Here is a 25,772-nt window from a genome sequence, read left to right on the forward strand (position 1 = left end):
ACTTCAGTACTTTGATTCCTAAAGTTTGAAGGTGTCACAAACTAAAGAATCAATATTCTGATGAATGTCACTGTAACTTACCTGTTGATAAATGTTTTCAGCAGAGGCAATCAATTATTACTGAGGTTTTAAAACCATTAATACTTTAAACAGAAAAACTGATAATCTCTCAGGGATTAATATCTATAAAGTTGTCAAGTTGAGAAATGACTTCATTAAAGATAGTAACCCAGGGATGATATATAAAGGCATATTTAATTTACAAATTAGTGGTTATATATAAAGTTTGTCTTAAATAATCTATATGTCATAGGTTGGACCATACTATTAAAAACAGTGATGATAAGCCTACATAGTTTTTTACATGAGTCATAAAGTTTGTCAAGACACATGCTTAAATTTGTTATGCCTTAGTTTTGTTTTTCTCTCAGTGCTTCCACCCATTTGTCTGTCTGTCTGTTTGTGACATTGTCCATCCATTCATTCTTTCATATCCCAGCTTCTATTTGATTACTTTTCCGTGTATTTGGTATATGACTTTTTCATGATAATTTGTACTGTTTCCTTTTTCCAGTGGTATATATATGGAATATATATATATATGGAAAATGTATTGTTAATAGTGATGTCAACATTTAAGGATTTTACACATGCAGCTTTGTATAGAACTGACTTCAAGTTCCCATCATATTAACTATCTGAATATGAGTAGGGATATGTTTAGCAGTAAAATGTGTGCAACTTTTTGTAAATACCAAACTTAGATTACATGTATGTTATTGTAAATACCAAACTTAGATTACATGTATGTTTTTTGTAAATACCAAACTTAGATTACATGTATGTTATTGTAAATACCAAACTTAGATTACATGTATGTTATTGTAAATACCAAACTTAGATTACATGTATGTTTTTTTGTAAATACCAAACTTAGATTACATGTATGTTATTGTAAATACCAAACTTAGATTACATGTATGTTATTGTAAATACCAAACTTAGATTACATGTATGTTTTTTGTGGTGTCTGCAATAGCTTTAATGAGAAAATGAGTCAACAGTTAACAACCAGAATGACATATATATGTACCTTGTATTGTTAGTAGAATACACCGGTCAATGTATTTTGGTTTGTATTTTTGACCCAAGTTCTGTAGTGAATCCTATTTTTATATGAATTACTGTCAAATATACCTTAGATCCTTTTGTGCATAGGTGGAAATCAACATTTGTAGGATATCAGTATAGTTTGTTTGTTTGTTTGTTGGGGTTTAACGTCCGAGGAGCAATATTTCAGCTATATTCAGACGATATATATCAGTATAGTGAGAAAGTTGAATTTTAAAGGATTACATATAAGTCTGTGAATATATTACAGAATGTACATGGTTTTCATTATTGAAAAGAAAGTTATTCAATCGTGCACACTGATATTCAAGGTTAAAAGGTTATTTAAGTTTTAAATGACAAATAGTAAAATGAATCTGTGGTACAGCACTAACATCTCCTAACATGACATGATCTGTAGTACAGCACTTGCATCTCCTAACATGACATGATCTGTGGTACAGCACTTACATCTAACATGGCATGATCTGTGGTACAGCACTTACATCTAACATGGCATGATCTGTGGTACAGCACTTACATCTCCTAACATGACATGATCTGTGGTACAGCACTTACATCTAACATGGCATGATCTGTGGTACAGCACTTACATCTAACATGGCATGATCTGTGGTACAGCACTTACATCTCCTAACATGACATGATCTGTGGTACAGCACTTACATCTAACATGGCATGATCTGTGGTACAGCACTTACATCTCCTAACATGACATGATCTGTGGTACAGCACTTACATCTCCTAACATGACATGATTATTCTATTTATGCCATCATTCTGACAGAAGATACTTTATTGGTGTAATGTGGAATACAGACCATCTATTACAGCCCTTCTCTATAGCATTTCTCATGTAGATTTAATCAAATGGAAATTTTATAAGTAATCATATAGTGGAGAGTCTTGTAAAACATCTTCTCACTGGAAGGGTTTCAATATACATGTACATTTCTTCTCACTGGAAAGGTTTCAATATACATGTACATTTCTTCCTTGTAAAACATCTCACTGGAAGGGTTTCAATATACATGTACATTTCTTCTCACTGGAAAGGTTTCAATATACATGTACATTTCTTCCTTGTTAAACATCTCACTGGAAGGGTTTCAATATACATGTACATTTCTTCCTCAGATAGGAGTGGTTTAAATTTGTTCTCCACCAAAAAATTTGGATTTTCAACAGGCCTTCATAAACTTCCTAGTAATTCCAGTTTCAGACACAAGAAATTGAATTTGAAATGTATATTGAGTAAATCATTATACAGAAATGCCTTGGATTTTTGGTAATTGATGAATCTATTAGGATTGCTGTTGGACTGAATGGTGTATACAGATAGTAAATTGTTCGTGATACAGGTTGCATTGATTTCTTCTTCTCATATTAGAAGTGGCATATGTAATAGATAGTTCTGTGTGACTGAGAATTATCCCCTTGTCATTACTGATAATACACAGTATATATAGGTGGCTTCTCTGCAGACATATTAAGTAGAATTATGTTGACATATATGGAATTGGTTAAGAGTTATTTCTCACCAGAGAATTCTGTGGTCAAATAATTCTGAATTTGTAATGGTGATGATGTATGATGATCATTTAGAAAATGATCTGATTGTACAGTAACCCCCAAAGGATTATATCAGTGCTGATTTTGTTAATGGCGTTTTTCTGTTGGATCTGTTCCATTTCTATTAACTCCTTTTTAAATTGATATGCACATGGTTTTGTGTGTGACTGTTAAATGACATAATATGATGATGCTTTTTGATGGCCAATTAAATATAATGTCTAGAAAAAAGTTCAGGACTCTATATAAAATTTTGTACAGGTTTAAATCTTTTAACACTATATATCCTTTACTCATCAACATGAGGGCTGTTAAGATAATGATATCAGTTCATTATAAGCTGAAAATCATTGAATACAAAGGTAAAGAACATTATACAATAGGAATATTCAGTGAAACTTCTGATAACATTGTAGGTCAAATTTGTAAATTGTATAGTTTTGTGTATAGGTGTCTCTTAGCAAAAAAAAATGTTGTAAGGGATTGATTTGTGAAAGTTTGTAAAATAATTAAAATTGAAGGTACATGTGTATTTTAAGTACACTTCATATACTTGAGAAAAAAAAATGAAATGCCTCAAGAAGCTAAACTTAATTTTCGCATCCTTCATCAAGGGTATGTTTAGCAGCTGTGTAATTAGTAGAATAAAACAGCTCATTAATTTTCTGTTACCATTATCTTCTTAACAGCAGCAGTCTCATGTGATGAGAAACTTGGAATTCATTCCTATAATAATTACATGGTTTAAAGGGAGATAACTCTAGAAAATTACGAGATAATGGTTTGAATGGGAGGTTACTGTGTAGGCCTTGTTCAGAAATTCAATAGAAAAAAAATATTCTTTCTAAACTGAATTGATTTAAACCTAGCCTAGCCTTTCTTCTTGCCTACAGCTGACTTGGACTAATTATCTCAAGAATTACATATTAGAAGCAGGATAATTTTTAAGTTGCTAATATTGTTAGCAACTTCTTGCACTCATAATTTCAGTACTTTATATTCGCATATGGTTTACATAATTTTATCATTCAACGTTATGCTGCAGATCTGTGCCGTGATTACCGCCATAACATCATAGTTCTAGCTTCATACTTGATAAAAATGTATATCTTAAATATCATACACTTGTGTTCTACGTGTGTTTCTTGCTAGTATGAGAACAGGAAGTTTACATGAAATAATCGGTTATCATTGAGCATTAACCAGTTCCGGATTCAGGCACAGGAGCTTGTTACAAGACTAGATAGGTCATATACATTAGCAGGGCCCCAATATCTATAATATTCATTGCCAGTTGTTTAATCTGGTTCCTAATCAGGTTCCCTGGTCTATATCATAAGCGACCCAAAGTTTGCTAAAATGTACCTCTTTTAAAAAATATCATACATTTGTCTATGTGTGTTTTTGCTTCTATGAGAATGGGAAGTTTACATTAAAAGAGGAAATGATAGGTTAGCATTGATTTTTTGTTATATTACCCAGTTTCCAATTCAAACACAGAGGCTCCTTACAATTGACTGTATAGGTCAAATACATTATCAGGGCCCAGATATCTATATATAGCCATTGCCAGTTGTTTAATCTGGTTCCAGGTAACCAGTTATTTTGATTGAAAACATTCATACCAGGGGAACCCAGATTCTAATGGAAGTCACCTGATTTCAGAGCATATCGCATTTGTGCCATTACGGATGTTGAAAGTAAGCAAAACTCAGTGGCAGAGAATATTTGACGATTAGCGACTTTGAAGACTTAAGTCTTTGATTGTATAGGGAGTTAATTTTTTTCTCTCAGATATTTATGTTAATAAATATCCCATCATGAATTATACTGGATAATTTGAGAACAACTTGGTAACTCCTGTAATAAGCTTTTCCAAGGTTGTGGATTTGAAAATGGATAATAATGATCACAATTGTTGGTCATAACATTTGCTATTACCACCTTTCATTTTGTACAAAGTCAGGACCATTGCAGAGGTTTCCAGCATTCCTTTTTTAGCTCACTTGACCATGAGCTATTGCCATCACTTGGCATCATTTGTTGTTGTTGTTATCTGTTGTCATCAACAAATTTTGGTCAAGCCAGCATCACTAAAAATAGAACAAAGGGGTCAGACAAAAGTTTTTCTCATATTTCTCCTTAATCATCAGGTTTAACCAAATTCTGATGTGAGTATATGTACTCAGCATGATGAGATCTCTCTCTCTGGTCAAATTTTCATATTAATATGTTAAGTCATGTTGGAGTTATTGCCCTTTTTGACATTTTTTCCCCTATTTTTAATGTCATTTCTTTTAAAAATCTTCTTCCCTGAAACTACCAGACCAAATAGGACAAAATTTGGCATGAATATTGCTTAGGATATTCTGCATAGAACTGAGATGGGAATTTTTTATTCCTAAAAATTTTGCAGCTGTTACTTAAAATAGAACAAAAGGGTCACCTAGAAAAAAAATGCAAAATTTCGCACGAACTTCAAGAATTAAAATCATGAACAAATTAGGAGAAAAGGGTGCACTTTTTATTTGTTTTTTTTTTACAATAATACTATGCCTGCTTACTTTTTCTGGCAGTTTTGAAGTGCCTGATATTTTAGAAAACCTGTTTTTTGACAATTAATTTTGGGAAGGTACCCAAAATTTGTTATGAAAAAACTGATATATATATATATAATTATGCTACCATAGCTACAGATTTTCATGACAAAATAGAAAATAGTATCTATCTTTTTTTTATGGATCTCTATAATGTAAAGTTTTGAAAAATATATACTTTATACAGGAGAAAACTGTTGGATTTGCTTGTTTAAGTGTCTCAGTTTAGCTTTATTTCCACAAATTGTCAGTGACCTATCAATGTAGTGGAACCTCAAATGCTGAAATGATTATTATTATAGTGCCTAAAAAGTCTGGATTAAAGTTGTCAGATGATTCCTTGCCCTTGAAAGCTGAAAAATTATGTTTTTTTTACAGTTTTCAGCCAATATCATGAAAACTGTAATAGATAGAATGGAACTTTCAATGGATTAAATGATCCTTATGAATCCTACCAAAGTCTTTTTTGAGACACAATTGTTGGACAACTTGTTAGAGTTATTGCCCTTGAAAGGCAAAAATTTAACCAGGTGAGCCATTCAGGCTTCTTGGAGCCTCTTGTTTATCCTAATATTGCCATTTGTTTTACAATCTTTTCCATTTGACTATTCCTTTTGACTACTGCCTAGATTTTATCAGTTCCGTAATTTTGTTATTACTCTTAATAATCAAGTTTAGTGCATACTTTAAAAATAATTAGAAGGATGTTTGTGGCTTATTTCAATGGTAACATGCCAGAGTATTGTCACTCACCTGTTTACAGATTAGTCCATATTGCAGAGGTGTTAACTTTTGCAGAATTACTCCTATGATTGGGAGTATGAACTCATGTTTCTTTGGAACTATGTTTAGATAATTTTTCTGAGACGTGTCTGTATAGTGGCAAAATATTACTGAAGTAATGTAATTTTGATACATCAAAATCCAAGTACATGACCTGAACCTGAAAACAGGAAATAAAAAAATGATCTATATAGACAATGTAGATAACAGGATAAAGTTTAGTTACGTATAAAATGAAGATCAGGAAAACAAGATGTCACATGAAAACTATAGCACTAGCATGAAGATGTCCAACAAAAAAACTTGTAGCAACATCAGGTGCTCCAGAAGGGAAACCAGTGGCAGTAGTGCAGAGGTGTAAATGCTTAGAAATAAAGAAAAAATTCCTCTGAGCAGTAGACTGGAGCCTATTGTTACAGCAGTTTATACCTCTGAGCAGTATATTAGAGGCCCCGTGCAGGTCCGGGTGTTAAAAGAATAGGCCTGCAGCAGCGCTAAGCTTGTCGTATAAGGCGACTAAATAGTGCTCAGAAACCTAGCCGGGGGCTAGGCGCTCTGCCCACAGAGCAACTGGGATATGTGCCCCAGGTGGTTGAATGGGGTACTCCTGGCGTGTTACATGCTGGGGTTGTCAGGCTATAATACGGAAAACCTGACCGCAAACCATAGTAGTGCACCATGTTGGGAAAGATGCCACGTTCCTCGCACGTTAAAGAACCCTGCTGTGGTATTCGATAGGAGTAGGAACCTTGTGCTCCGCCACAGGAACCTAAATTGCCCGACCTTACCCATCCCCCCTTTTTCCAGTGGCAATCAAAATTTGTCGACCCTATTATCCATGTGTCCCATCTTTTTTTTCATTTCATGTTCATTTTATCATCCATTTCATGTTCATCGTCTGAATATAGCTGAAATATTGCTGCTCGGACGTTAAACCCCAACAAACAAACAAAGTATATTAGAGTTTTTTGTTACAACAGTTACTGAATTTCTCTGAGCAGTAGAGGGGAGCCTACTGTTACAGCATTTACTGAATACCTCTAAGCAGTAGAGTAGAGCCTATTGTTACAACAGTTACTGAATACCTCTGGGCAGTAGACTAGAGCCTATTGTTACAACAGTTACTGAATACCTCTGAGCAGTAGATGGGCACCTACTGTTACATTTACTGAATACCTCTGAGCAGTAGACGGGCACCTACTGTTACAGCATTCACTGAATACCTCTGAGCAGTAGACTAGAGCCTATTGTTACATTTACTGAATACCTCTGAGCAGTAGACTAGAGCCTATTGTTACATTTACTGAATACCTCTGAGCAGTAGACTGGAGCCTATTGTTACATTTACTGAATACCTCTGAGCAGTAGACTAGAGCCTACTGTTACATTTACTGAATACCTCTGAGCAGTAGACTAGAGCCTATTGTTACAACAGTTACTGAATAACTCTGAGCAGTAGACTGGAGCCTATTGTTACAACAGTTACTGAATACCTCTGAGCAGTAGACTAGAGCCTATTGTTACAACAGTTACTGAATACCTCTGAGCAGTAGAGTGATGCCTATTGTTACAGCAGTTACTGAAATCTCTGAGCAGTAGAGGGGAGCCTATTGTTACAACAGTTACTGAATAACTCTGAGCAGTAGAGGGGAGCCTATTGTTACAACAGTTACTGAATACCTCTGAGCAGTAGATGGGCACCTACTGTTACATTTACTGAATACCTCTGAGCAGTAGACTGGAGCCTATTGTTACAACAGTTACTGAATAACTCTGAGCAGTAGACTGGAGCCTATTGTTACAACAGTTACTGAATACCTCTGAGCAGTAGACTAGAGCCTATTGTTACAACAGTAATTACTGAATAACTCTGAGCAGTAGAGTGGAGCCTATTGTTACAACAGTTACTGAATAACTCTGAGCAGTAGATTGGAGCCTATTGTTACAACAGTTACTGAATAACTCTGAGCAGTAGACTAGAGCCTATTGTTACGACAGTTACTGAATACCCTTGAGCAGTAGACTAGAGCCTATTGTTACAACAGTTACTGACTAACTCTGAGCAGTAGATTGGAGCCTATTGTTACAACAGTTACTGAATACCTCTGAGCAGTAGACTGAAGCCTACTGTATAAGCAGTTACAGTAAAGTATAGTTACTGAATACCTCTGAGCATTTGAGTGGAGCCTATTGTTACAACAGTTACTGAATATCTCTGAGCAGTAGACTAGAGCCTATTGTTACAACAGTTACTGAATACCTCTGAGCAGTAGATGGGCACCTACTGTTACATTTACTGAATACCTCTGAGCAGTAGACTGGAGCCTATTGTTACAACAGTTACTGAATAACTCTGATATGTAGACTGGAGCCTATTGTTACAACAGTTACTGAATTACTCTGAGCAGTAGACTAGAGCCTATTGTTACAACATTACTGAATACCTCTGAGCAGTAGACTGGGGCCTATTGTTACATTTACTGAATACCTCTGAGTAGTAGACTAGAGCCTATTGTTACAACAGTTACTGAATACCTCTGAGCAGTAGACTGGAGCCTATTGTTACAACAGTTACTGAATAACTCTGAGCAGTAGACTAGAGCCTATTGTTACAACAGTTACTGAATAACTCTGATTAGTAGAGTGGAGCCTATTGTTACAACAGTTACTGAATAACTCTGAGCAGTAGAGTGGAGCCTATTGTTACAACAGTTACTGAATAACTCTGAGCAGTAGACTGGAGCCTATTGTTACAACAGTTACTGAATACCTCTGAGCAGTAGACTAGAGCCTATTGTTACAACAGTTACTGAATAACTCTGAGCAGTAGAGTGGAGCCTATTGTTACAACAGTTACTGAATAACTCTGAGCAGTAGAGTGGAGCCTATTGTTACAACAGTTACTGAATAACCCTGATATGTAGACTGGAGCCTATTGTTACAACAGTTACTGAATACCTCTGAGCAGTAGACTGGGGCCTATTGTTACAACAGTTACTGAATACCTCTGAGCAGTAGACTAGAGCCTATTGTTACAACAGTTACTGAATAACTCTGATATGTAGACTGGAGCCTATTGTTACAACAGTTACTTATGTCACTCAGATTTTCATTGATCTACAACACTACATTTTTTCTGAATATCAGTTATAACAGTTACAAAGGTTAGTAAAGTTCAGATCAATACTTCAAGATGTTGTTTCAACATAGTCTTTTTTCCCACTCAGGATGACACACATAATTTAAATGGTAGAAATAAAAGCGATAAATATTGCTTTGTATTGTAATAATGAGAGATCCAGTAGAGAACAATATACCAGGTTAAGGGTTTTCTGTTTTGTAGGCAAACATGGCAAAGTGTTAGCCCTATAAATTTTATATTACATTTCTGTGATATTGAGGAAGTCTTTTTAGCTTTTTAGAACCAAACTTGGTAGGAAAGTTCCTTAGGGTATCCTGCATAGAAATGATGTAGGGGTTTTGATCTTTAAAAAAACATGGCTGCTGTTGCTAAAAATAGAACATAGGGGTCAGACAGTATTTTTTTCCATATATCTACAAGACCGTTAGATGTAGCCATCTTTTACTTGAGTAAAAGAATTCAGCATGATGAGATCTATCTGTGGTCAAATTTTAGTTTAAATCTCTTTAGCGATGTTGGAGCTATTGCCCTTTTTTGAGGGTTTTTTTTGTTATTTTTAATGTTATTTCCTTCAGAAATCTTCTCCTCAGACACTACTTTACCAATTTGAACCAAACTTGGTATGAATGTCTCTTGGGGTAGCCAGCATATATATGTAATAGGGATTTTTTATCCATAAAAATACATAGGTGCTGTTACTAAAAATAGAACAATGGAATCAGTCAGAATATATCTGCAAAACTGTAAGGTTCAATCAAATTTTTTTGATTGCTGAAATGCTTCTTATTATAAGGCTTACAAAGATGTCAGACAACTCCATGTAAGAGTTATTGCCCTTGAAAGGTGAAAAATGACCTTTTTTTTTACATTTTCAGCCTATATCTTGAAAACTATGATAGATGGAATGAAACTTTCAGTTGCTGAAATGATCCATATAATAAGGCCTGCTAAAGTTTGTGGAGTGAAAGTTTTGGGATGACTCCTTGTTAGAGTTATTGCCCTTGAAAAGCAAAAAAATTATGTGATAAGCAATTTTCAGCCAATATCTTGAAAAATGTAATAGATAGAATGAAACTTTCAATTGACTTCTTGTCAGAGTTTTTGCCCTTGAAAGGCAAAAATTAAGCCAGGTGAGTGATTGAGGCTCCTGGGTACCTCTTGTTTTCATCAAGGTCAATTCCTATAGATGGCTGACAGAGGTTTTTTAGTCTTCTGTTTGGCAATTTTTCAAATATCATATCCTTTGAAACCTCAGGTGCAAATGTTTTCAAACTTTTTAGGTGTTTTGACTTTTAACACCATTTTTAAACTGTCGACTTAATACATGTCTAAAGTGGCTCATTAAGTGGCCTTGTCAATGTTGCAGTTGAAAATCAACACATTATAGCATTTATCTTTTTGGGTAATACTGCTAACATATTAATTTTTTAACAACTTCAAACTTTTTTTTCAGTTGTATAATGGTATCACTCTGTTGTTGGCATCTGTTAACTTTCATTTCTTACAAATGATTTAACGTTAGAAGTTTTTGATTTGTTATAATTGGTATAGTAGTTTTATTTTGTCCATCATCTCATAGACAAAGTGCCAGTGGTGCACATTTGACAATATTGACATTTTTCTCCATGTAATTTATTGCATAAACTTCTCCCTGTCAGAGACAAATGGGGGAAGTGAGCACAAACAAGGAGAAGTTCTTCTAGATTAGGCCCTGCTCAAAGGGGGAAAATGAGTGGCATTATTTAAATTGATACAGGTTATTGTTGATTCCATTTTGATGATTAAGATGTCAATGTGTTTCTGTTGAAATTCAATTTTAAATCTTTTCTATAGGGTAGACTTAAAAAAGCTATTCTTTAATTTTTGGTCCAATTTTGAATATGTCTTTTATTTGACTCTATATCAAAATTTTACATGTTTTTAATATGTTTTTATGTACAGGGATCAAGGGTTAAGGTCTTTGATTAGCACCCTTAAAGCAGAATTTTTCCCTTTAATTGAATTTCTGATATTATGCTATATTATGTTCAAACTAGTTGTTGTGTACATTATGAACTGTAAGTTTATATGCTCAAGTGTGAAAACTTGAGTTCAGCATGCTGTGGTCGTATCATGCTGTGCTTTCTGAATCTCTTAATTAGCAGATTTTGTCAAGTGAACATATTTGTTGTTTCAAAGAGTAATCAAGAGAACCAAGGTTATTGTGGTAATCAAAAGAATGTAAGCCAGGGACACAGACCAGACATGGAAAACAGACATACACAACAAAGAAAAAAAAGTAACTAAAATCATACATACAAAGTAACAAAAACAAATGAGCAACTTGGACTCCACTAAAATCTGGGAGCATGGACCAGGTGCACCGGTAGGGTAAGCGTCCTCTGTTTTTCTAGAAACACTTGCCGAGTTGCTCATAAAAAGTCAAGTCCAGGGTAGACAAACGAGGAAAGGAAAAACATGATAAATGTTTTATGTGTTGAAAACAAATTTTAGCCACTCTATTATGCTATTTAAACCAAATTTAGAACGTGTAGGAAATAGCATATTTCTTTGGTAGTACTTAAGCAAGGTATAGCAACCTCTATAAATGATTAACTTTTTGTTCTGCATGATCAAATGGTATTATCTCTAGATTTTAAATTTTTTCCTGGTGAGTGACTAAGACTGTTTAGAGCCTATAGTTCCTACAAGCTCTTAAGAAAAAGCTAGACCACAACGTTTGAGTTTGGTCTGAATCCCTATAGTATGGAGAAAGCTGTATTTTTAGCTCTTGTTTCATTGTAATAATTAGAGTCCTATGATGTTGTTTCCTATGTAACATTAACCTGCATATTTTATACTCAACAAATTAAGACACCATAAAACAAACATTTTAATGGAATAAATCATCCAACATTATCAGTTCTCTCTCTCAACATCATGGATTATAATTACAAGGTATTAGATCAATAGGAGATGCTGATGTTTGTATTGATTTTTACTGGTGTGTTTCTGGACAGGTTGAGAAAATAAGCCACATCAAATATGCGGATCAATACAATAATCTATATAAGGTTGTTTCCGAGTCTGCATTGGTCCTTAGAGGCAAATTAGTTTCTGACTCACTGCAGAATTGTGGAATCTTCTTTCTAAATCTACAAGTGTTTCTAGTCTTGTGTTCTATGTGCTGTCATTTCAAAAGATATAAACTGTTGCTGGTGCTATAGACATTCTCTCATTGATAGCCAATCAAAATTGAGGACATAAAATAGCCAAATTTGTGATTCTGCCGATGTGAGTCATGGTGGCATCATAAGGAAGTTGGTCAATTATTTGCCTGGTATTCAGATTATTGTCGTGGCTAGGATGGTAAGTCAATTCTGTTCTCTCTTGTACTGTTTACTTATGCGAATGCTTGACAATTATGGAAGAATTGAAGTTGTATAGAGCTTGTTAATTTTACTGCCTCATTATATATGCAGATTTAATTTGAAATATAACCATAAATATATGTTTTGGGTGGTAATACCTACAACAAAAATTTTTAACAGATTTTGTATGATATTGATTTTTATGGTATGTGTACAGATTACAGCAGTGGTTGTTTTGCCTTTTTTTAAATGATTGATCTCATATAAGGCAAATTGCATTGTATGGTGTCTTTTTGTCAAATTGCTCATAGTACTGTGTATATATATATACACGTACATGTACAAGAATTTATATGTCAAAATGAAAGGCTCCTTAATTATAGTATCAAGTTGGGTTTTTTCTCATTGATTCACCATGTTAATTTTTTATCAGGTCGAAGTCTATCTAGTACCATTTCTAGATTGGTTTTTATTGTGCATGTCCTTTCATACTGAAATGAATTAGGTTTATATTCTTCATTTTATACTGAAACCACTGACGAATCAATATTCATCTATTTAATTAAATTTTACTGAGTTACTTCCCTTTGACTAGAAAACAAAAGAAAATCAATAAGGTTAGACCACATAATAATTAGAAAGTTATTTGCCATCTGTTAGCAGCTTTCTAATGGGTGATTATTGTTGAAATGAAACTATAATCATCTGTTAATTCTGTTCACAGGCTCTGTGGTAATGCAGGATGTTTAGAAAGTAAAGGTAGAAATTGATGAAAATAAAGTTTGCACCAGTTGAATCCACTTAGAATATTGAAAGTTTGCTGTATTTTATTTAAAATGTTATTAATTATACTCTGTGTATCCTGTTGCAGGCCACAGTAACAAGAAAGGTAAAACTATTTGTTTTAGAGCATTGTCTTTATTGCACACTGATTATTGTGTTCCATTTCCATGTTGTGCTGTCAGATATTTTTGTCTATGATCTCTTGTCAACTTATCTCCTTGATGTTATTTTCCCAGTTTCATTTTTGTTTCATGTTGAATTGCAGCATATTTTGTAATGAGGCTTTTTCTATTCTATTTAGCTTCAAGTATGTCAGTGTAAATAGTGGTGAAGGTAAACCTTGTTACCCGTCCCTGGTACAATGAATAATTATCAGACAAAAAGAGAAAAATATGTTTTAATGAAATATTATCCATATCACATGTATTAGCACCTACAAGTTTTTGGACACATGTTGTCATGAACATACATGTACTGATCTGTTGTGTGTTAGTAGCATGCTATTTTTATGCAGTGAGCTTGAAAGAATTGTCACTGATAAAACACTCTGATTAGTGATTTATTATCTCTACTGAACCCCCTACTGCCAGACTGAACTATTTGATAAACACTTATTACTGTTTAGGGTGATAAGACTATTCCATTTTACAAATAGGGATGATTATGTCAGTCTCAGCAGCGGCTGGTGTCAGATGCCCTTGGTTTGTAATTACTTTATCATTGGGAAGTGACCAGACATCAAGGGAGACCACTCATCAATGTTTTAAGGATAATTAGTTTATTATTAAGTTTTTCTGGACATAAATTATAATTGTTGCAACTGATGTTGGATTAAATATAAATATAGTAAAATTTTGAAATATGTTAAAAAAATGGAGGAGATCATGGGTAAGTTGTATTTATATTGTTGTAAAGATGCTACGGTTTATTTTAATCTGTGCATTCTTCTCTTAAAAGTTTACAACTGGTTTGGCATATTGTTGATGTACCAAGCACCTGTTCTCAATCAGTAGCTTATTTAACTGCAATTTGATTGCTCAGATCTTCTGTTGACTGATAAGTGATATATCTTATTAAATAGATACTCAAACCTGAATATTAGTCATTAAGCTTAAATGGACTTTTTCTCCTCTGTGCTTTTTGCCTTCAGTGTTTCAGTTATGCCTTTAGCTTGGAATCTGTAACTTTTTGAGTAAGAATTAAAATTATTTAGAAAATTCTGAAAAATCAGATAACCAAAGATTTTTTAGCTGTCCATGCTTTGAAGAAGATTGGGCTAACATGAAATCAATATGTGCATGCTTCTATTATAAAACTTGATATAAATCTGATTGGTTGAAGTGATTTAATAAAATTTCATTCATTATAATAAAAGGCATTGCATCGATATAGGTTAAATTAGAATTTGTTGGAATGAAATTAGTATGTGTTTTGCCATCTTTTAGTGCAGTTATGAACTTTTGCCTTATGAATTTAGTTCTATGGTATCTATTTCTTGCAAACTTTGTATATTATATGGTCATCTCAATACTATATGAGTATATGCCAAATTATGATGAATTTAAATAAAAATATATGTTCTCATGGTCCATTTACACATTTTAAAATTAATTCTTACCAATAAACTTTTGTTCCTGTAAATGACAGGGCAAATTTGGCTCACATACTTTCTCAGTGGTTGTAGGGTACAACATTGCATTGATATTGATCAATCTTAGAACCACAAGATATTGTTACACACTGATATGATACTGATCATTTTCACCTATTTAAGCTAAAAAATGTCTATGTTCTTCCACACAGTTTCTGAAGCCAGAAAATAAAACAAATTGCATGAAAGTAGTTAACATTATAAAACAAAGTAGGCTTTGATGTCACTAACAAATTGTTGTTTGAGTCATTGGCAGTACATGGAAACAGTAGTACTGTACAATGGTGTACTGTAAGTTCTACAGTTAGATGTAACATAACTATTGTAAATGTTTGTTTTCTTCTGGGAACAAAATGGATTGATGTGACTGATGTGTAGGATCTTTCATTACAGTTTGTATGTTATAGAAATAGAATGCAAACAGGACACAAAATCACCAGAATTTTTAAGAATTTACATTGAGATGTGGAATCTTGTATTTATAGTGACAGTTATTGTGAAGATCTGGTACCCTATAGTAGTGTGATAATCTGGTACCCAATGGTGTTTTATCACATGATTATCACCCAGTAGTTATACATGGTTCTGGGCAAGGGGAGTGCTCCTAGAACAGGAAATGACTGTTAATTGGCACTGCTGGAAGTTTTTTAATTGATTATATCTAGCTTGTGTAACTTGTAATAACATTGGTTAAATATTCTATTGATTTCTAGCTGGCTAATAAAATCTGAATGAAAACATGGTGTGTAAAATTGGACCTGTAAAGCAGGGTTAAAAAACCAGCAATGCTTTATCAAATTATTCTCTGAGAAAAAATTTTTCGGCAATATTGAAATGAGGAAAGCACACAGAAGTGCACCGTTGAATACTCACTTGGAGTACACCTGTGTCAGATCTATATTTTACTAATTAAAACTGATCTTTACTGAGTTGTAATATAAACACTTTGAAAGTTTGCAGCATCTGGAGTCTTTGAATTTTGAAAACTTTTTGTGTAATACTCATGGTAATTACAAATATATGAAGGTATTAGTGCAGAAATTTATGTAAGTTTTTAGTTCTTTGATCTTCGCAGATAACTGGAGAATCCCTTTGATCGGCTCAGTTAACTAGAGGATCCCTTTGTTTATCACTCTGTTTTCTATTTCATTTATGTTGTTTCTGAATGACCTTAACCTTTGTTTTTTTTATTACAGGGAGATGGAAACACCAGTTTCCTGAAGGCAGCCAGAGATGGTAACCTTGAAGATGTTCTTGAGTATCTAAAGGGCAGCACAGACATCAACACCAGCAATCCTGTAAGATTTATCTATCTTTACAACCAATATAGTTTATTTTTTAATTTATGCAGTGATTGGGAAAGGCAGGGGCCATGGGCCATATGTCCTTTGAAGCTGGAAATGGTCCATTACAGTTACAAGATTTTACTTAGAATGTTATAAATGGCCAATTAAAATCTTGAATACTTGTAATAAATGCTGAAAATGGTCCATTAGAAAAAAATCATTCTTGAACACTGCTTATGTTTGTGATGGAAGTCACATGTTACCTCCATTTTAAACACCTGTAGAACAAAAGTCTTAGTACACCAATCAACTGCCCCATGATGGTCAAGAAAATTTGAAGAAGTAATATTGATGTCTTGTTGCAATAAAAAAATCAAAGACTGAAGTCTTCAAAGTCACTAATCATCAAATATTCACTGTCACTGTCATTTTGGCGTACTTTCAACACCTGAAATGGTTCAGATGCGATATGCTGTAAAATTAGGTGACTTCCGCTAAAATCTTGGTTCCTCTGATATCTTTGCGTACTCTTTCGTAACCGTTATGACCCAAATGTTTTCAGTCATCTGAAGCAAGATTAAACAACTGGCAATGGCTGTATATAGATGTTGGTGTCCTGATAATATATTTGACCTTTTATATAATCAATTGTAACGAACGCCTGTGTTTGAATAGGAAACTGGGTAATATTACATAAATTCATTGCTAACCGATCATTTTATCTTTTAATGTAAACTCCCCATTCTAATACAAGCAAAAACATGCGTAGACATGTGTATGACATGTTTTAAAAAAGGTATGTTGTGGTGATCTTTGAGTTGCTTATGATATTCACCTGGGAACCAGTTTAGGAACCAGGTTAAGCAGCTGGCAATGAATATTCATAGATATTGGGGCCAGCTAATATATATGACCTATATAGTCCTGTAACGAGCCTCATTGCCTGAATAGGAAACTGGGTAATGTTCAAAGCTAACTGATCATTTCATGTAGAACACACGTGTATGATACTTGAGAGGTACATTTTTATCTCATATGAAGCTAGACCTATGACACTATGGCAGTTAACACAGGGAGGATCTGCAGCATTATGTGGCATATAACTACATATTTATGCAAATCATATGTGAATATTAAGTACTGAAATTATGAGTGCAAGAAGTCGCTAACATTATTAGCGACTTAAAAATACAGAACACGAACTTTGTCTTGTCCCCCCCTTGCTATAGGAGCTGCTACAAAAAATAGTTTCACTACTATCTATATAGCTGTTCTTAGTCAAACTTACTATCCTTTTGTCTGCAAATATCATAGTAAGCCGTCTTTATTCAACTTTTTTAGCTCACCTGGCTCCATCCATTGTTTGTTGTAGTAGTGTTATAGTAGTTTTTCAAAACTTTTTTCCTCTGAAACTACTGGTCCAATTAAAACTAAACTTGGTAGGAATGTTTCTTAGGGTATTCTGCTGATAATAGTGTTGGGGATTTCTGATATGTTGAAAAAAAATGACCGCTATTACTAAAAGTAAAACATAAGGGTCGGAAAGAAAATGTTCCCATGTATCTCCAAAACTGTTATGTTAAGCAACATTTTGCCAGGGTAAAGTGTTCAGCATGATGAGATGTATCTGTGGTCAAATTTTCATGTAAATCTGTACAGCCATGTTGGAGTTATTGCCTTTTTAACTTTATTTTGCCATTTTTGATGTTATTACTTTCAATAATTTTCTCCTCAGAGACTGCTGGACAGAATTCAATAAAAATTGATATGATTGTTTCTTAGGTATGAGCATTAGGAATTTTGATCACAGAAAAGTATGTTTCATATGAAGCCAGGTGGGCAATTTTGGCTCTTTAGAACCTTTTAATTTCATAAGATTTAGACCAAAATTGGTACTTAGTCATTCAATACCTATTGATTTTCAAGGTCAAAGTTCAAACTCCGATTATACCAACAGTTTCACTCAGCTGCATGGCTTCATGTTGTGCTTCTTTACCTTTTGTTTACATTTCAAAAGATTTAGGAGGAATATTTTAGTTTCATGGTTTGGTACGAGAACAAAACAAGTTATAGCAGCCTAATTCTTATCCCAATACATCACCTAGCACCTATGACCTTCATCATGGAGTTGGACTCTTGCTGGAAGCAGGCTCTTATCCAACGTCAGAAATTTCCTATAGTTTATTACAGCAAGTAGACACAGCAGTTACAAGGATTAGGATTAATACTCAAACTCAATTATCTTCAATGAAAATACCTTAGAATCTTTTTTAGTGTTAGTGTTGTCTGGTAAATCACTTTATTCCACAGGTTATTGAATGAATCATTTATAGATATTATCATCCTACTTTAATCTTTCTACAGGATGTTAGTGAACCATTAAACTCCAGAAAATTACCTTTAATTTGGATGTCAGAATGTCTTTTTGATTATATATAGTTTGCACATTATATAATGTTTGATCTTTGAGTTTACAGTTTTGACATTTGATATAATGGCATAATTCTATGAGGTCATGAATTTTATTTTGTTTTTTTCTTTGTCAGGCTTTCATATTTACCTATAACATAGCCTGTTTTAATCTGTTTAACTAAACTTGTATGTCTTCTAACATGATAAAAACAAAAACAATGATACACATTAACTGTTTTCCCCTATTTATAATGAATGATAACCAGACACTGTTTAGATATAAAGTATAGCCACTATTTAACCTTAATTTCAAACCTAATCTTTTTACTGATCTCTATTGAACACCAAATCTACCATACTTTAAATCCAAAAATTCTACTTTTCTCTTAATTTCTCTACACCTAAAGTCAGATCCAAGAGGAGATCTTAGGTGTGCATTCCCTTTATGATCAAAAAGTTTGGTTAACTGCAAATCACTTGAGCACCCACACAATCCCCTTAGGCCAGTTGTTGCCACCTTTCAGAACTTTATCTAAAGAGAGGTCTAAATGATTTATTGAGAGATCTAAATCATATATTGAGAGGTCTAAATCATATATTGAGAGGTGGACATTATATATTTAGTATAAATCATGTTGAAGGTGTAAATGAATTAAACTTTACTTTAATTTATTTAAAAAGAGCTGGAATATAATGTTAGGTTTTTATCTTTTACACCTCTTTAAATTTATTTATATATATAAATCTTATAAAGTGCATATGTACTGGCATAATTAAGATATTAGAAAAGATTATCTTTGCTGGATTCATAAATTTCAGTTTGAATTTAATCAGTGCCAGATATGCTATTTATTAGTTCACCTGTACCAAGGTCCATGTTTATTTATGCCACGGCTTGGTAGTTGTCAGCCATAAACATTAGTTCAGATGTACCATAAGTCCATGTTAGCTTATGCCATGGCTTGGCATTTGTCAGCCATAAACATTTAACAAAAATTGTCTTCTCTCAAGTAATAGATGTGATGTACATGTAACTCATTTTTGCTGAAATCATCTTCAGGCTATATAGTTTCAAATTTAAATGGGCATATTTGTAATGAATTTGGCTTTAGATAGAACATTGAAGGAATACATAATAGAAAATCTGCAGAACACCTGAAACCATCTCTTAGATTTTACTGTTGATGATTACTCAGAATTGACAACAATTATAGAGAAATTGTAACCAAGTTAATTCACCAGATTTTTGTAAAGGCTGCAATGGTAAATTGTACCATTATTGGTTCCTTTAATACACATTTGGAGTCTCATGTTTTTGTTGTCTTTGGCCTGTTATCAAAATGTGATTTCAGCAAGTTGATTTAAATGTTATATATTATTTAATAGGGGAATAGATACTTTTTTGGTTACTTGAGCTTTGTATAAGGTTTGTGCTTTTTGTTGCATTGCAGAATGGGTTGAATGCTTTACACTTAGCCTCAAAGGAGGGTCATTTGAAGATTGTAGAAGAGCTGCTTAGCAGAGGGGCAAACATTGAGGCAGCTACTAAGGTAATTATTGAAGGCAAACATAGAAATGGTTCAAACGATCGGCATTCCAATGGGAACAAATTGTGCTCCTCTTCTTGCTGACCTTTTCCTTCACTCTTATGAGGCTGACTTTATAGCTGATCTGATCCAGAAGAAAGAATATCATTTAGCTAGATCCTTTAAATTCAGTTTTCACTATATAGATGAGGTTTTATCTTTAAACAATCCTAATTTTGGGATGAGATACATCCCATCTACCCCAAAGAACTTGAGATAAAGGATACTACAAACACTGTGAAGTCAGCCTCATATCTTGACCTACACTTAGAAATCGATGGTAAAGAAAAACTATTGACCAAACTTTACGACAAACATGATGACTTTTCATTCAGAATTGTCAACTTTCCATTCATCTGTGGCTACATCCCTTCAGCACCTGCATATGGAGTGTTTATATCACAACTCGTACATTATGCCAGAGCTTACCAAAGCTATGCAGACTTTTTGTATTGCACTAGAATTCTAACAAATAGGCTTCTGGAACAGGGTTATGTTGCTATAAGATTGAAGTCAACACTGCAGAAGTTTTATGGTCGTCATCATGAATTTGCGGATTGTTACGGTGTATCCATCTGCGCTATGAAAACTGATTTGTTCAACGTGTCATAGTTTTCCTTTCCTCTTTCGACTACATCGGACTTGAGTTTTTATGAGCAACTCGGTGGGTGTTTCTAGAAAAGCAGAGGACCCTTACCCTACCGGTGCACCTGGTCCATGCTCCTAGTTTTTAGTGGAGTCCGAGTTGCTCATTTGCTTTTGTTACTTTGTATGTATGATTTTAGTTACTTTATGTTCTGTGTTGTGTATGTCTGTTTTCCATGTCTGGTCTTTGTCCCTGGATTACATTCTTTTGATTACCACTATATTCTTGGTTCCATGATTACTCTTTCAATTGGTACATTTTAAATTGAATTCATTTTTATTAAATTCTGCTATTTGATGTAATATTCTTTTTTGACTCTGATAGAAGACATGACCACTTTAAACAGAAATACATTCTATCAATATTTATTTGATGAGTTCATAAAATAGCATTAAACTTTTCTTCTTATGGAGTTATCTATTTATATGGAACAACTGTGTATTTTTTTTTACTGATTGGAAAAGAAATTCTTTTGTTTCTTCAAAATTTCTCTAAAACTCTATTTGTTTTGTGTGTAAATCCCCGTCTACTTTCAAATTTTAACGTCATTGTTTTATATGAATTCTATATGTTGATATTTTAGAAAGGGAACACTGCTCTTCATATTGCTTCTCTGGCTGGACATTTAGATATTGTTAAACTACTGGTTGAAAACAAGGCCAAGGTCAATGTGCAAGCTCAGGTAAGCCATAATTTAGGATCATATGTCATCCAAGACAGGAATGTTAGATAATAATTGTGAAGTATTGGTATGAGACCCTTTCATCAAAAGTTTTATGTTTTTTAATAAGAAAGAATTTTGAGGTGAAAAAGTTTGTATTTTTTTGTGTGTTTTAGTTCGGATTTACTCCACTGTACATGGCAGCCCAGGAGGGGCATGCAGATGTTGTGAAGTACCTTCTTTCTAACGGAGCCAGCCAGAGCCTTGCTACACAGGTAATATCCTATATGGATATGTTATACTGATTAATGTTGTAATATTGATGGCCCAGGGTCAGACAAATGATTGACATACTGCTGCTAAAAGAGGGAAATTGTCCCAAAGGCATAGATTGAAGGAAATTAAACTGCTCATTCCAAAATGTCTAAAGTTTATTTATTGCTACAATTATCTGCAAGGTAATGATTTGAAGGGCTTCAGTTTTCTGACAGGTTTCTGGCTTATTAGTCTGCTGTAGTTAATGAATTGATTGCTCTGATGATGACGTAATTCTAGGCAACTAGTATTGATCTGTTGATGTGCTTCATTCTATATTCCTTTTGAGAAAACATTTTATGTAGTCTGTCAAGAATTATGAATGTGAAATAAAATTGTATACAAAATCTATAGATGAAGTATAACAGGATAACATAATAATTGATTGTCATGTATTAGTCCAATAGTTTGTGTTTTTAGGATGCTGAGGGTAACATGAAGGTAAAACACATGACCTGTTTCAACCATTGCCATCTTCACATCTGTTTTTTTTTGTTGACACAATGAAGGAAAATTTAAGAGAATATCCAAATAGAAACCAGGCAGATTGTTTGATATGGGGCACAGAGTAAATTTTATCCAACCAATTTTTCTGTACCAATTTAATGTTAAATTCATTATGATGTCAGGAAGATAAAGTGTTTTTCTGTATTAAAAGTAGATAACCCAGATTATATGTTCTAAGTTCCCTAACAAATCAACAGAATTATTAAGAGATGGAAGAGTTATTTCCCTCTTTTTAAATTTTTTTAGTGCTTTCTAAGTAATTCATTTCATTCTAAACATTTCAGTAGATTACAAACCAACATTCTTTTGTTAGAAAAAACGAGTTTGTGATCTCTAATGGTTGAACGTTTTATTAAAACAAAATTGTGCGTGTACCACACCCACTGCCTGGGTCTTCCATGGACACTCTGAATCCTTTTTTTAAGAAGAAATAGCTGGACATTCAGTATAATTTTGTTGTAATCATTGATGCCTATGATTTCTTCCATGTAATTTTGTTACTACACATTTTCCTTGTGAAGATGGCAAGTAAAGATATTTTGATGTGTTGTGGTCCATAAAAATTAACATTTTCCAAATACCTGCCTCTTATAAATCAGTTATGGATATGGGAAATACAAAATCTTTCTGCTTTATTATTCATCATTATCCTATTTATGAATTACATAATTCTAATAGACATAATTTATTAACTTATGATAGTTTATATACTAGGTTGTTAAATTTATTATTCTTAATTACCATATAAATATTCCTCACTTATACATGATTCCATACTAACTTATGTTATACTTTTTTCCTGAATCGGTTACATTGTATAAGCATTAGAATATCCTTACAGTTCCTCTGTACAAACTCTTGATTGTCACCAAGCAATCCCTGGTTTTCTTGGTATTTTATCAATAACTGTTGCTATGGCAACATGTTTGATTTTGCTTGACATCATCCTCTGTTGATTGCTTCACTAACAGTCATCACATGGCTTCAGTGCAGAATTTTATTGACCCATTACCTAATTATACTGGTACATGCATTCTGTTCCTGAGATTACTTTGGTCTTGTAGACAATTAAATTTCAGACTTAAATTCACGATGCCATCTTAAAAATCAAGCAATAATTTTTTATGCGTTCTAAAGTTACATGAGTTTTCTTGAGAAGTGAGATTTGGTCAAAGGAGAAAGTTCAGTAAGGACCCCTTTTGGCCTCTTAATTTGGGCATTTTTGAAAATTTGGTTTAAGCTGATATCATAGTCGTAGTATAGTAAAATGGTTGCAAACACTATATATGATAAGATGTGTTTGACAAGATTTATGACGTTATTCCTGAAATAATAGTATGCATTTATGCATTTATTACAAAAACCTTTTACTTTCAACATTTCTGCAATATTTAAGATGGTTTTAGTATGGAACAGAAGTGGCCACACAGCTGTTGACTCAAGATATATTTACATTAGTTGTAATTGACAATTATACACAAAATGTATGAAGCATGAGAGTCAACATGCATGTGGCCATTGTTTAAAGAGTGAAAAACTGCACAAAATTTGGTCTTTTCCAACCTTTTCAACAGATTTTTCCAGTTTGAAGGGCATATATGACTATATGTTCAAATTGTTATGATCAACCAATCAAATCAACTATAAAACACATTAAAGAGCTGGAGAAACAGCATAAAATTTCTTCATGTAGACTTTGTTTGCCCTTACCAAACCAACTTCTTTACCCCAAAATATTGAACTTCAATATTTTTGTTTTTATTATATTAAATTCAAATTTATAACAACATTTTAGGATGGGTTTACTCCCTTGGCAGTAGCTCTTCAACAAGGACATGAGAGAGTGGTATCTGTACTCCTGGAACATGATTCTAAGGGCAAGGTCAAGTTACCTGCACTTCACATTGCTGCTAAGAAAGATGACATGCGATCAGCAAACCTATTACTACAGAATGAACAAAATGATGTTAATGGAGAAACAAAGGTGGGTCAAGGTCATGGTCAAGATTACATTTGAGCACAAATATTTCTTTTTGTAGAAGATATTCATATCAAGAGAAAAAGTCATATCATATTATGTGAATATTGTAAATTTTATTCATGTTTATGTTTGATTATATTACTGCATCTATCAAGTATAAAATTTATACACTTTAATAATGACTGGGTAATTGAAAATAATGCAATGTTTAAATGTTTGAGGAATGATTCTTGTATGTAGTTGGTACAGCCTTTTTGTGCAATTGTTCATTGAAGAAAATGTGAAAAATAAAGACAATTACGAAAAAAATTCTCTGATTCGATGTATATCTTTTAAAGGATGCTTTACAAGCATTTACATGATAACTTACAACAATGAAATACCGAGGAATTTTATTGTTTCATTTTTCACACAAACCTAAGTATTTAAATTGATATTATAAATATTTAATGCTGCTAGGATGGAGGACTTGTAAATGACACAACAAAGGTAGTATTATATGTTGTTTTATAATCTTCTTGGTTCTGGTGTACACATGTGTGAAATCTTTGTATGTTATTATCCTTTATAATTGAACACCGAATTTACCTGTACACTGTCCTTTTCAATTGTGAAATTGAGGGATCTTTATATTTCCCACCTTCCCCTGAAAAGCCATGCACTTTGGTATGCTGATAGTTGTCCTTAGTCCTGTAGTCAAATGAAAGTATAAGGGAATTCAATTTCTCTTTATAATTAAGTCAGCTTAAATCTGCAGAGAAAGCTTGGAATGTTCATCTAGTATTTTTTTAATGTTAATGTCTTCTTTCAATTTTTTATATATCTCCTCAAGGAAGTGGATCTGACATGCATTTTACTTTTGTTATAACTTTATTCTTGTCTAACCTTCCTGACTGAGTATGAATGATTACCTAATTTTTCAGAGTGGATTTACTCCATTACACATAGCTGCCCACTATGGCAACATCAACGTAGCGACACTTCTTATCTCAAAAGGAGCAGATGTCAACTTCAAGGCCAAGGTCAGTAACATTACAATGGTTGCTTATTGTATTCACTATTTCTTTTAATTTTTTTCAAACTACAATATCCCTTAATCAGCCTAACAACAATACTCTTTAATCAGCCAAACTACAATATTCCTTAATCAGCCAAACTTCAATATTCCTTAATCAGCCTAACAACAATACTCCTTAATCAGCCAAACTACAATATTTCTTAATCAGCCAAACTTCAATATTCCTTAATCAGCCTAACAACAATACTCCTTAATCAGCTGAACTACAATATTCCTTAATCAGCCAAACTTCAATATTCCTTTTCAGCCAAACTACAATATTTCTTAATCAGCTAAACTACAATATTTCTT

At 33.3% G+C, this 25,772-nt stretch overlaps 1 protein-coding gene across 14 annotated transcripts in view; it reads left to right on the forward strand.

Moving 5' to 3' along the window:
* LOC148618446 (uncharacterized) overlaps positions 1–25,772 on the forward strand; it is a 138,883-nt gene that overhangs the window by 16,436 nt on the left and 96,675 nt on the right. For 12 of the 14 annotated variants that reach the window (XM_088577388.1, XM_088577380.1, XM_088577383.1 and 9 more), the window contains exons 2-10: positions 13,447–13,464; positions 16,206–16,307; positions 20,159–20,257; positions 21,523–21,621; positions 21,777–21,875; positions 22,336–22,356; positions 24,218–24,406; positions 24,863–24,892; positions 25,327–25,425. In XM_088577388.1, coding sequence (XP_088433514.1) covers positions 13,447–13,464; positions 16,206–16,307; positions 20,159–20,257; positions 21,523–21,621; positions 21,777–21,875; positions 22,336–22,356; positions 24,218–24,406; positions 24,863–24,892; positions 25,327–25,425 — 756 coding nt within the window. Of the gene's footprint in view, positions 1–13,446; positions 13,465–14,011; positions 14,247–16,205; positions 16,308–20,158; positions 20,258–21,522; positions 21,622–21,776; positions 21,876–22,335; positions 22,357–24,217; positions 24,407–24,862; positions 24,893–25,326; positions 25,426–25,772 lie in introns of those variants that run through there. The other 2 variants (XM_088577392.1, XM_088577390.1) reach the window with 2 other exon arrangements.

The sequence above is a fragment of the Perna viridis genome, chromosome 4 (genome assembly GCF_037379345.1).
Source record: "Perna viridis isolate PV_CMFRI_1.1 ecotype Kerala chromosome 4, ASM3737934v1, whole genome shotgun sequence".
In the NCBI taxonomy this organism is placed as follows: Eukaryota; Metazoa; Mollusca; class Bivalvia; order Mytilida; family Mytilidae; genus Perna; species Perna viridis.